At 41.1% G+C, this 12,868-nt stretch overlaps 2 protein-coding genes across 3 annotated transcripts; both read left to right on the forward strand.

Moving 5' to 3' along the window:
- Positions 1-1,657: 1,657 nt before the first annotated feature.
- aplnr2 (apelin receptor 2) lies at positions 1,658-3,988 on the forward strand. The gene is made up of 2 exons (XM_055040539.1): positions 1,658-1,813; positions 2,173-3,988. Exon 2 carries the CDS (start codon positions 2,299-2,301, stop codon positions 3,637-3,639), a length of 1,341 nt encoding a protein of 446 aa, XP_054896514.1. The 5' UTR covers positions 1,658-1,813; positions 2,173-2,298; the 3' UTR covers positions 3,640-3,988.
- A 225-nt stretch (positions 3,989-4,213) lies between these two features.
- On the forward strand, positions 4,214-12,816 carry hdac10 (histone deacetylase 10). Of its 2 annotated transcripts, XM_055028236.1 has the most exons (20): positions 4,217-4,894; positions 5,779-5,913; positions 6,285-6,381; positions 6,487-6,584; positions 6,765-6,869; positions 6,982-7,050; positions 7,146-7,272; positions 7,591-7,656; positions 7,735-7,794; positions 7,954-8,043; positions 8,120-8,226; positions 8,418-8,485; positions 8,790-9,033; positions 9,112-9,202; positions 9,281-9,366; positions 9,552-9,605; positions 9,708-9,789; positions 9,867-10,055; positions 10,123-10,282; positions 10,386-12,816. In XM_055028236.1, exons 1-20 carry the CDS (start codon positions 4,836-4,838, stop codon positions 10,418-10,420), a joined length of 2,022 nt encoding a protein of 673 aa, XP_054884211.1. In that variant the 5' UTR covers positions 4,217-4,835; the 3' UTR covers positions 10,421-12,816. The 2 variants fall into 2 exon arrangements, with proteins under 2 accessions (XP_054884219.1, XP_054884211.1); XM_055028244.1 differs by lacking the exons at positions 10,123-10,282; positions 10,386-12,816 and having other exon boundaries at positions 4,214-4,894; positions 9,850-10,003.
- The last annotated feature ends 52 nt before the right edge of the window (positions 12,817-12,868 follow it).

Below are 12,868 nucleotides of genomic sequence, written 5' to 3' on the forward strand. Positions count from 1 at the left end.
TGTGTTTGAACAGATAGCATAACTACAATTAGCGAAACTTGCTGGGTTTTCAGCTTGACACTATGATGTGCTCTAGTAAGTTGCATTTTACTAGTGGCAATAAATCTGAATCCAATATGGCTGCTGCTCTTGTAAAACGCAGTGCTCTTATGACTCCTGCAGGACTCTTGTTTCACATCCTCTAACATCCTGCACAGCTTTCTTCCCTAGCAAATGTTTGTGTTGACTCTCCCTCCACCTCCTCCTTTGTAACTAAAATCTGTGTGTTTTTTATGCCGGAGAAAAGACTGGGGAATGTTTCTCAGAAACATCTGTTCCCATAACAAAAGGCCGATGGCAGCACGACCTCTGTGGAAACAAACGCTTCCTGTTTACCACCCAAAGTTCTTCACCTTTTACGATGTAACTCCATATTGACCTAACCGTGCCCTCTTACCTATTAAAAACTCCAGCTGCAGATTTCTAGTTTGAGACTAAACCTCTAGTGAAAACAGAAGTTACAACAACTATAGCATATTTTTAGATTTTGTTCAGAGTCATCTCTAAGGGTCAGGCCAATTGGTATGCCTACCTCCAACTATACAATAGATGATTAACAATTTAATTGTTGCATTTTCTGTCTTGTGTCAACAATAAAAAAAATAATTAATGTTGTTTCTTTAATGCTTAATATTCTGCTGAAATACATATTTGAATGTGAACTATTTATTGATAGTCTTACTTCAATATTTATTTGAGTTTTCCTTAAATGGTGACTTGATATCAGCCATACTAGGATATTTGCCTCTACTTTCAGATTGTAATATCACTCCCCATATGAAAATGAGTAAAAACACTTTTGGAGAGTAAAGCAGATCATGTGCAAATAAAAAAAAAATTCAAATTGAAAGATTCCAATTTTCCTTCTTTATGAAGAAAACATTGTTTTCCCATGGCTAACATTCCTAATATATCCTCAGTGAAATCATTATCATTCCAACATTAAATATTCTAGTTGATGAATTACATTTTGCCCTCTCAACTGCAGTTGTGCAGCACACACACATTTTTCTTTTTTGCCACCTCTGCTCTGAGACAAGCAATTGTTGTCATTTTTATGGTGGGTAAACTGTGGCGAGTCAATTTAGGCAATGAATTCAAATTGTAGATTCAATCGTTTCCAAAAAACATTTCATTTGTCACGTTGGAATCAATTGTTGACTGGTCGTTCCTGTGTATCGACCAGTTTCAGGTCACTGCTTTTCTGCTGATCAGTTGTGATGGGACTCTGAACGTCTGTGAAATCATTTTCTCGTTGCTGGTTGTTGCATTTGGTTATGGTGTCCTCCGTCTGTTTAAACAAGTGTCACACTGAGGATAACAGGTGTTTGCAGATATTTCTGTACTGTGGATGCATTCCAATGCATATGTGTGTCTGTATTGAGAGACAGGAGACGCGGTTTATTTGCCTGTTTTGGCTGGGCCGTGTTTGATAAGGGAACGGGGCGCTGTTTCATGCCTTACAGGAGCTGTGCATGTTTATTTTGGGGGATGGATGTTTACTGGTCTTGTAGCACTCCTGGGGTGGTCCGCTTCGAGAATGTAAAAAAGAAAAAAGGAGGGCTTTGTGTATTTTTTCCTATTTCTGTCAATGGAGGATGCAGTGATATATATCCAGCCTGCTCTCTCCAGTTGGCACTCTGTAGCAGCAGACATCCACAGTTTCATGGCCCGATAGAGAGAGAGTCGACTGAATTACGAGGTTTTTGTTTCTCTCTACAATGGTAGTCATATTTTTAGCATCAACACAAGGACATTACCCAAACTAATTAAGGTAAGAGAGTTTTAGAATTCATCCCAAGTTTAAGATTTTTTTCTCAAGTTGAAATATTGAAATATTCACTCCTGTTTTTCTCGATATGATAGAAGGAAAAGGAAAGATGTTTTTTCAAATATTTTTTGAGAAATAAAAAAATTTAATATTTGATCTAAGCTATTATATTGTAACTGACTAAATATGAACCCTTTGCATGCATGAATCATGATCCTTTGTGTCAGGATTTTTTTCAACTTTTTAAAAAATTTCTTAAGGAATAAAAAAAGGAATAAAATAATTTTTTTATAAAAAATCTTTTTATTTTTATTTTTTTCGGTGATCAATTGTAATTTTCTCTGTTTTCTCTGAATTTTCAGACAATCCAAGTCAACACCCAGAGGACAGAACAGGAAGCAGGAAAAGCATCCAGGCTCTAAATCTCAGCAGCCTTTATTCAACAGAGTTGAATTAAATTATGATGCCTGGATTTGTTTTATAGAAGGATGTCAGACTTCCCCACCTCCTCCACTCCCACCCAGACTCTGGATCACTGCGACTATGGCGACTGGTATCCGTCCTTCTCCATCATCCCGTCTGTCTATGTTCTGGCCTTCTTGGTGGGTTGCGTTGGTAACAGCTTGGTGCTCTGGGTGTACCTGGGTCGACCCAGCGGGATCAGGATAGGAGACAAACCGCAGTGCTGCTGCTTTTTCAGAGCCAATCGCCAACATCTGCCTTCGCCTTGTAAAAACGAACCATCAGGACGAAGCCACAGAGCGTCCTCTCATTCCTTCACCTCTTCCTCGTGTCCTCCCTCCGTCCCTCGGCCCTCTCACTCCCTCACAGATTCTCTGATAGCTAGTTTGGCATTAGCTGACCTTTGCTTCCTTGTAACTCTCCCTCTTTGGGCTACCTACACAGCAATGGGGTATCACTGGCCTTTTGGGCAACCCCTTTGCCAGATCAGCAGCTTCCTCACCGCTCTCAACATGTACGCCAGCATATTCAGTCTGAGCGTGCTCAGTGTGGAGCGGTACTGGGTCCTGACGGGTCGGCGGCACTCCGGCCACCATCCCTCGTCGAGGTGTCCCAGCAGGACGCTGTGGATACTCGTAGCGGTGTGGGTGGTAGCAGCGGTCCTGGCTCTTCCTGGTTTGCTGCTGCGTTCTGTCAGGGAAATGGAACTTGACCCCAAGTCTGCGGATGATCCTGGGTCTGTAGTCCTTTCCTGTCAGATGGATTACTCAATGCTGGTTGGGGCAGAGCTCGAAGAGGCTGAAAAAGACAGGGCAGAGGTGTGGTGGGCTGCCGTGTTGAGCTTAAAGTCAACCCTAATTGGCTTCCTGCTGCCGCTTGTCATCATGCTCGTCTGCTACTGCTCACTGGCTCAGCTGCTCAGCAGGCACTTTGGACGTGGGCCCCGTCCCGACCGCAGGCGCCAGCGCAGACTCCTCAGGGTCATTGTCACCTTAGTGATGGCCTTCTTCCTCTGCTGGATGCCACTCAACGTCAACAAAACTGTCTCCATCCTGCTGGAGTTGGGCTTCGTCCCATATTCATGCTCTCTAGACCAGGCTCTGCTGGCCGCTCATCCGTACGTCACCTGTTTGGCCTACCTCAACTCCTGCCTGAACCCCCTGCTCTACGCCGCATGCGACTCTTCATTTAGGGAACGATGCACAGCAGCTCTGCTCATGTGGTGCAGGATGTGCAGAAGAGAAGCAGAGAGAGATGGGAAGAAAGAAGAACAAGAGAAACAGCAGAGGAGCTCAACCTTTCCTTCAAGGACACAAGAGGAAGTAGAGGGAAGGACAGAAGACGAAGAGGAAGAGGACAGGTTATGAGAAGGATAAGGAATAATAAACTCTTTGTGTTCAATTCAAAAACAGAATAAAATTGAATATAAAAAATAAAAGAGAAACTGAATATTTGTAGCACATTGTTAGGTTTAAAATTCCCAGCTGGCTGAGCATTTGCTCTGTCCAGCTAGTGTGAGACTTTTAGAGTTAACATCCAGAAATGGAAATGTTCAAACAGTATTTTCCCACGGGGTATAATGTAGATGTTTCCCACAAGAAGATGTTCATGCTTCCTAAATTATTTGATGCAGAAATAATCTGGGGTCAGATAAAAGCTTCTCATGATATATGATATGCGATGCATTCAGAATGTACTTTGTATTTGTTGGTTTTTGTTGCGCTGTTTTTACTGTTTATTTTCCTTATGACAACACTAAATAATAAAAGGTCACTTCAAATTGAAATTTCCTCTGTTGACTTATTTTTTTTTTACATGCGACACAAACAACATTAATAATAAGGAACATTTTTTGTTGAAAGCCTTTTGAATACAAAATCATTACAAACATTTTTTAAAAAATGGTACAATTAAGAAGAAAGAAACATTTAAAAAGAGATACCAGTAAAAAGTTGTAAAAACATACTAATGCCTCGTAAAATAATTGTTTACATCTTTTTTCCAAAAGAGGGCAAAAAAATTTCAGTTGTTGTGTCACAGTCATTGCTAATTAGTAGTAGTCTCTTCATGAAACTCATACAACAGCAGTGTCTTCAGTCAGAGGCGTCTTCTAGGTTCTCTGTGATAATGACTGCTACAGGAGAGCCTTCCTGCCCAGCCATCAGTATCTACAACAACTCTCTGAGGAATGACTCATTACATTCTGCTTCCCTTTGGCATTGATAAACTAAATTTGTATATTTGAATGTAATACAGAAGCATAAATAGAAGACACGCCACCGTGATGTCAGTGAGGACATGTCAGTCAGGAGAAATTCCGGACTCCGTCCAGCAGGTGGCGCTCATTCCCCGGTAGAACGCTGGCGCTTCTCAGATGAACTTTCTGTTTACGCGCTTCTTCCTCAGTGTCTTCAGAGATTCGCTCACGCTGGACGCAATTCAGCCCGTTTTGCGTGAAAGGTGTTCTTCATTCGTGCCGTAAGATGAAAAGTCAGGATAAAAGCTGAAGCACTGAGGAGCTTTTGTTGCTGTATTTCTCTCTACGCGTCCGGAAGTGTTGACAATGGGGACAGCTCTGATTTATGACGAGGAGATGACCAAATACAGCCTGCTCTGGGTGGAGTGAGTATCGCAAACACCATGTGACCTCTGACACATGATGTCAGAGGTCACCATGTCGGCTGTGTTTACATGTTATTCCTACAGTCACCTTCACTGATTATTTATGAATATGTTCAAGTGTTGCCACACAAGGCTGTTTCTAAGTTAAACATGTAACCAGTAATGTTAATTTAACTCATTTTGGAAAAATGTGCTTTTAATGTTCTTATTTTGCTTAAAGCCACTCCTGCCTTTTGCAGTTAATAAAGGTATTTTAAGAATTTAAAAAAGAAATGCTTGTTGAATTTCACAGAATGGTAATACAAATGTATTGAACGTGTTAGGTGTTTAAAAGTATAAATTTTAGTCAAAACATAAACTTAAATGATTTAACTCAAACCAAGACAGCAGCATTATTTCCAATCCTGCTGCAGAAATAATGTGATCCATTATTTTAGTTGCTTATATTATCGAGACTTTGGATTTAATATCGTGTTAGTGAATTAAGTGCGAATATAAAACAAACACTCAGTTAAACTCAGTTGTTTTGAAGTGTTTTTACTCTTCAAACTATCCCATTTTGTCACTTGTCTTTACGGAGCAACACACATTGAATTTTTATTACTCCGTATTACAATTATGATTTATAATTTGATGTTAGCTGTTTGATTGAAAAAACGTCCAAATAGAGAAATTAGACTTTTGCTAAGTGAAAAAACTATTGCAATTTTCTTTCAACCAGTCATCCAGTTGTTCCAAATAGCAACTTGTTTGTTTATTTAACTACAAACAAACAAACAAAAAAAAAACCCTGCTCACTTTAAAACATTCCTCTTTTTTATATTGATAACTGTGACTGGTGACATGATGTTGACGACTATATGACTGTGTCTTTGTTTCTGCAGCCCAGCATGTAAGATCGAGGTTCCCGAGCGGCTGTCGGTCAGTTATGAGGCCCTGGTCAGGACGGGTCTGTCTGACCGCTGTGTGTCTGTGCCGTCTCGCGAGGCCTCTGATGCAGAGATCCTGCTCGTCCACAGGTCGGTCCTGACTGCTGCTCTGCGCAGCGCCGGCCCCTTAACACTGGGCCCTTTAGCAGATATTTGATTCAGGGCCCACCTTCTCCTATTAGCACAGCCAGTCAAATCATTGTTTTAAATGTTCCCAGTTTGACTTTGTGACCATCTAACCTTGAAAGTGAACCTTGAAAGCCTCTGATTTTCAAGGTTCACTAGTTACAGGCATTCACGTGTGGAATAATTGTTGCGACGAGTGAAAGCCGTGTTTTTCACTTTTTAAGCAAAAACTAAATGTCTAAAAATCTTTTAAACAAATAAAATTAGGTTTTATTATGATTGTTTTCTTTTATGAGTTTGTCTCTACAAAATTCTCATCATGCTGCCGTGTACAGTGAGGAATATCTGGAGGGTGTGAAAAAGACTCCGCACATGACCTTGGAGGACTTGAAGGAGTTCACCCTGCAGTACGGGGACGTCTACTTCCACCCGGTTAGTCCCCTATTCATCAGCTGTGTATCACAGTTGTCCCTCTGTCACTCTCTGGTTGTGTTGCTGACTTTTTATCCCTATTTTCTTAATTGTTTACTGCTGTAGAACATCTATCACTGCGCCAAGCTGGCTGCAGGGTCTGCTCTGCAACTGGTGGACAGTGTCATGACAGGGAAGGTCAGGAATGGCATGGCTCTGGTTAGGTAAGGGTCGAAATGTGTAAATCATGTTTTGCATTGTTTATTTTATGTCCCTACTTTGTTGCAACAAGGCTTTTAACATGAACTGTATGATATAGGAGGAAAAATCAGAGTGGAAACAGCCCATTTTAGCTTGTGCTACGACTTGGAAGACATGTATGTGTTTCCTGATGTCGTTTCTAGACCGCCAGGACACCACAGCATGCGCAGCGCTGCCAGTGGTTTCTGTGTGTTCAACAACGTGGCCATAGCAGCGCGATATGCTAAGCAAAAACATGGAGCCAAAAGGTATTTCAGCCTTTTTAAAAAAAAAAAACAATCTTTCTCCCCGTTTGGTTTATTGTGCTGACGTCTGCTGGAATCAGGTTCACTTAAAGCAGCTTAAATGTTTCTTCTTCAGGGTGCTAATAGTAGACTGGGACATACATCACGGTCAAGGGGTGCAGTATTGCTTTGAAGACGATCCGAGGTGGGCCCTTTTGTCAAATAGCAACCTGTAAAAGTCTCAGGTTTTCAGTGTAACTTTGGTGTTTTATTCATTGAGGGTTTTATGGTGCTCTGCAGTGTCCTGTACTTTTCTTGGCACCGCTATGAGCATCAGGAATTCTGGCCCAATCTTAGAGAGTCAGACTACGATAGCGTCGGCAAAGAAAGCGGAGCTGGCTTCAACATAAACGTGCCTTGGAATAAGGTGAGTAGGTAGAAACATTGACTGGTGTATTGATTTTGCCAGTATTAGTACTGATTGGTTGGTTAAGGCGTGAGACCACACTCACTCATCTACTGTCACAAATGTGACCATGATGCATCACCAAAGGTCTGCTCATTCATAAACCCTGAAATGTTTATTGTATTTGCACTGATGAAAGATGAATTGTGGTACAATCAGAATATATGTACTGTTTTTGTTACTATTACAAATTTATTATGATATTTGTAATTTGGATTTTGTTATTTTGAAATAAGGGATAAATATTTGCTCACCAGAGTCATCATTCTGATATTTCAGGTGGGAATGGAAAACAGCGACTATCTGTCAGTCTTCTGCCATGTCCTCCTGCCAGTAGCTTATGAGGTGAGACATTTTTAGGACACATTTATTTAAGACTGAAGTGTCACCATGACTTGTTGCACTTTTGATTCTTCCTCACAGTTTTGCCCAGACTTGGTTTTGGTGTGCGCAGGCTTTGACTCGGCTATCGGCGACCCAGAGGTACCAAAAAAACGTATTCTTGTTGTGTAAAGTGAACTTATTTACACATTGCATGCATGCGTTCTCTCTTACATTTCTATCTTATGAATCCACAAAAAAAGTCTTTGAACTGGCATCAAGAAGATCCAAATTACTTGTTTGGTTGTGGTTTTTTTCCAGGGAGAGATGTGTGCCACTCCGGACATCTTCGCCCACTTAACTCACCTCCTAATGAACTTAGCTGGAGGGAAACTGTGTGCTGTACTGGAGGTATGATTAACAAGACTTAGCAGTTTTATTTGACTGTCTTTCCAAGTATTTTATGCATTTCCACATTGTCTTTTAGGGAGGATACAACTTGACTTCTCTCGCACAATCCGTGTGTCAGACTGTTCAGACTTTGCTCGGCGATCCGCTGCCTCGGCTCGCAAACCTCCGTGGTCCCTGCGAAAGGTCGGTCAAACGTAACCTGAGTGCTACAGAAAATGGTTTTTCTTCTACCTGGCAATTACGCTCTACTTTGTCCTGATCTTTCTCATCAAATGAAGACAATCGTCAAGTTTGTGGCTGCAACTTGACAGAGAAGTAGAAACTTAAGCTGTGTGAATCTTGAACTCGGTGGATTTATTGCTGTTTTTCTTCAGTGCGCTCGAGACACTTCAGTGTGTCCGATCGGTTCAGAGGCGGTACTGGCCCATCCTCAAGCATGCAGGTAGAACAGCCACGCAGCAATTGTTCAGAGTTTCTTTGTTATCCCAGCACCGCACAGAATATGCCTTGTTATTCAGTAGTTCACTGATAAAGTGGGATAATGTTATCTTGTACATGTTATAAGTGCAGACTACCGTTCTGTGTTCTTTGTGTTTATTATAATCGTTTTCTTACTGGACCACAACAACTCCTGCCATGAATTCATGGAAATAGAGAAAACTTTCATCTTTTTTAAGATGTAGAAATGTTCACTTTAGTTCCTTATTTCTGTCCTTCTTGTCTCGTGTGGTTTCTCGCTTCTCCAGCCGATCCACCGATGACAGACGTGAGCACCAAACGCATCAAACTGGCAAAAGCAGAGGAAGAAAAGGCAGAGACGGCAGAGGATGAAAGAAGTCAGGAGGAAAAAGTTTGGCCTGAGCCCGCAGAGCGCTTGCGTCCTCCCGTTTGTTCTGCGTCGGCGCTTCCTGACGACACAGATTGTCCAGATGGATTGAAATGCCTCACCTCCTCCAAAGACCTCAGACCACTTTTAGTCAGCAGAATAAAGTGAGAAGCATTCAGAGTCACATGCCTTGTTTTACGAGCGTTTTCGCCCTGCTCGCCAACTGAACCGTTTCCTTGTAGGAACCGTTCCACAGAAGATGCGGGTGATGCGGACGGTGTCGCCACCTTCTCGAGACTTTACACCCTGATTGAGAAAATGACAACAAACGAGGTAAAATCAAGACATCGTTTGGGTTCCTTCTCCCTCTGCAGGCTTGTTGTGTGTTGATTTTGTTTGAACGGTTCTCAGATCGGCAACAGCGTGGCGCTGGTCCCTGATGTCGCCGCAGCCGTGAAGTGTGTTGTCCAGGATCTCGGCTCTGACCTCGCCAAACGGTACAGAAGTCAAATCTTATGCAGACTGTGTTGCATGTTTAGGCAAAAAACACATAGAAGTGTTGAGCTTCACTTTTAAAGTAACCGATCAACTTTTAGAGGAATACACACTTTGACAACTCAAATTAAATGAGTAATAAATGCTTTCAGACGAGCCTGAATGGTTTCTACTCGTCTTCCTACAGGGTTTTAGTTGTTTGTATCGGCAAAGAGGAGCTGAATTACGCCACGACAGATGGGTAACAGTGATTTAAGCCCTACTGCACTTTTTACAGAAGCGTTACAGAAAAGATGTTCAGCAAGAATTGCAATTTTATTATGAAAAAAATCTCTGTTTTAAGGAAAATGCTTGTTGTACAAATCAGCGGTGATGACAGAGAGGAACAGAAGGGAAAATATTATATTCCAATGTGTTTAAAGAAGGTGAGATAACTTTAAAACACACACACAATACTGAAAACATCTCACAAACATGAAGTGCAGTTTTCTTGTCCTCTCAGGGTTGCGGTGACACGGTAGGATTCATCCAGGCGGTCCTTGGCCTCCTCCTACCTGTGGGATACGAGTACAACCCGGATCTGGTCCTTTTGATTCGCATGCCAGGAAGCGGAGTGAGCGACTGTATGTGGCAGCAACTAATCGCCCTGCTGCAAGTCTTTGCAAAGGGACACACTCTGGTTCTGATGCAGGTGAGACGACTGCAGCAAGTTTGAAGTCTAAGTCTTTATATACTTTATTTATTTTTTTGCCTTTAAGACGAATGATGGGGCATGCATGGGCCCTACTGCCTCCGCCCTCCTTGGGCACCCTGCGCCTCCTCTGCAGGAGCTTCTGACTCCGCTCCCAGACGATGGAGATGCTTTGGAGAGAATGAGAGAGAGGCTGCAGGCTGACTGGAAAATGCTGCAAACCACAGGTGGATGGACTTGCTGCAACCCTTCCATGTTGGGCAACATGGAACAAAACTCAAAATTACAAGATGTATACTGACGAAAGCTTATCTGTTTGTGTGTCTCAAGTATCTACAGGCAATGGAGAGACTGCTAAAAGCTGAAGCTGTCCTGCTGCTGTTTATCTTTGTGGAGCTGATGGACGATTTGACATATTTGACATTCCGCAGCGAGTAAACCTCACACTCTGTTCATTTTTATATGCAAACTGCTGTTTTATACTCTAAATTATGTTCCAGTCAATGATTCTCTAGGTTTAATACATTCTTAAATGTATTTGTACTAGCCAGTCTAATGCTTGAATTAGTGAAACTGTGTTTTTTTTATGGAATGCTCGGCGGCTAACGACGTATCTCTTGTGGCGTCTAAACGTCATTTCTGGGGCTCTTCTTGGACTGAACGTTCACCAGTTTATTACATTCCAACAAGACAAAACCCAACAACTCCAAAGAACACAGCAACAGTATTTATGTGGACTCTGCCACGACGGTCTTGTGCGAAATTCTGTTCCCTGTGAAAATCTGTTCCCCCTGTGTCAGGAGCGCACATTGCAGCCAGAGGCGGATCTGACCTAAACTATATGGTTCCCCCCTCGTAGCTCTGGCAAATAAAGAGCAAATGTTTACAAATTTGCGAGATTCTTTTGTTGATGAAGAGAGGAGCAAACATAGTTAAAGAGTTACGGATGTTATGGAGGGGGAACAGATCATTTCAGGTGGCTGAAATATTTGGTTCCCCTCTTTTAACTTTGGCAAATAATGATCAAATGTCACCAAATCCACAGGATTTGTTGTTGATGATTAGAGGAATAAGCACAGTTAAAGACTTGTTGGTAAATGAATTTGTTCCCATGTTATGAAGGCGGAACAGTTTTTTCAGGCAGCTGGAATATCCATTCTCTCCTCCCCCCATAACTTTGGGAAATAAAGAGCAGCTGTTTCCAAATTCTCAAAAAATACGTCTGATAGCATGTAGAAATTTCCGTAATCCATATTTTACATTAGAATGGGATTTTCCAGTCTACGCGGGTATTGGTGCCCTGCTATCAGCCAGCTTCCATCCTCTCATATCACCAATGAAAAATTATAAATACACATTACGTGTTGGAAACCTGTATTTGGTGACTGACTTATTTGTGGGGCTTAAGTGATATAGTAATACAGTGTTCAAGGGGGACATCTAGTGGTCAGAAAAATGAAGTAGAATTCAATTTGTTGGCAAAGATAGAGTCATTTATATATTTATGTAAATTATTGTCATTTTGGTCTTTAACATACCAAAATTTCTGCTTTGTATTTTGATCTGTCTGACTGTAATTTTTAAATATTGAATGATTGGTGTTTTGATCACTTACTTTCTACAGAATACTAATTTACTCTTTAGTAATTTCTTGGACTTGAGTAAAAGCCAAGTCCCAGTGTCTTCCAGTTCCAATTTTCATTCATCTGACGGTAAACAGACTGGATTAGATGGATGAAACCTGGACACGGTTGAATGTTCCAACAGGAAAATGATCTCAAACTGTTTCTTGTGATGGAAAAAACAGACTAACATGAAGGACTGATCCAGACCACAAGCCTGTCATAAAATTTGTGCTTAGCAGTATGTTTTCCAGGGAGCCAATTTAATTGCGCTTTGGTGTTTCTGATTGAAAGAACGGTCATAAATGCAGACATTTTTGAGGCCATAAGCTTGTTGGAAGCTGCAAAAAGTCTGTGGTAGATAAAAGCACAGTGTGCAAAAGGGACTTTTCACCAAACCTTGGTGGGGTGAATATATTTGAGACAATATGGAGCAGAAACAAAATGCACAAGATTTTCAAAATGGCGCTTCAAAGCCTTGTCTTTAAAATTCATTGAAGTTGGAGCTCACTGAAAAAAGGAAGAACATCCATTCAGATAAATTAGACCCTGTCTTTTTCCAGATTTAAAAAAATTGTTTGTTTGCTTTTATGATTTTAGAGTACAAAAATGTAGTGAATCTGCTTCAATTGAAGTTGGGCCTAAACTGTAGATTGCACAAATTATAGAAAAACACACACTGCTAAAAAAATGGCTTCCGAGATTCAGAGAGCAGTGTCAAATGGGGCCGTTTTACTGCTTTTGTGCCGTTTAGAGCAACTAACTCTTTAAACTGCACTTTTTGCATATTTGTACCTTTTTTTTAAATTTGCAAACAATTCCAACTTGCAGTTTTAGTGGAGCTATTAGGGCTAGTTAAACCTGAATTCAAAGGCTGTCTGTAGAAAACGGGTTGTGAAACTCCCCAAATTAGATTTATTTATTTTTTTTATATCAAAAGCATGCAATCAGTCGGTGAATCAAAAACAAAATGCGGAGGAGTGAAATGTTAAAACAGCAATAACAAAGAATGTTCACTAACAAATCAACAAGAAGACTTTTGCATGTTAGAAGATCAGTGAAAAAGAGAACGAAACCAAAACGTTTTCCAAACTCACTTTTCATTTTTCCATACTTCTCAATAAATTGCAACTTCTCTAGATTGTTTTTTTTGGTGTGTGTGCGTTTGTTCCTTATACCTTGTGGGGACCA

Source organism: Poeciliopsis prolifica, unplaced genomic scaffold (assembly GCF_027474105.1).
Source record: "Poeciliopsis prolifica strain line A6 unplaced genomic scaffold, Auburn_PproV2 SCAFFOLD001, whole genome shotgun sequence".
Lineage (NCBI taxonomy): Eukaryota > Metazoa > Chordata > Actinopteri > Cyprinodontiformes > Poeciliidae > Poeciliopsis > Poeciliopsis prolifica.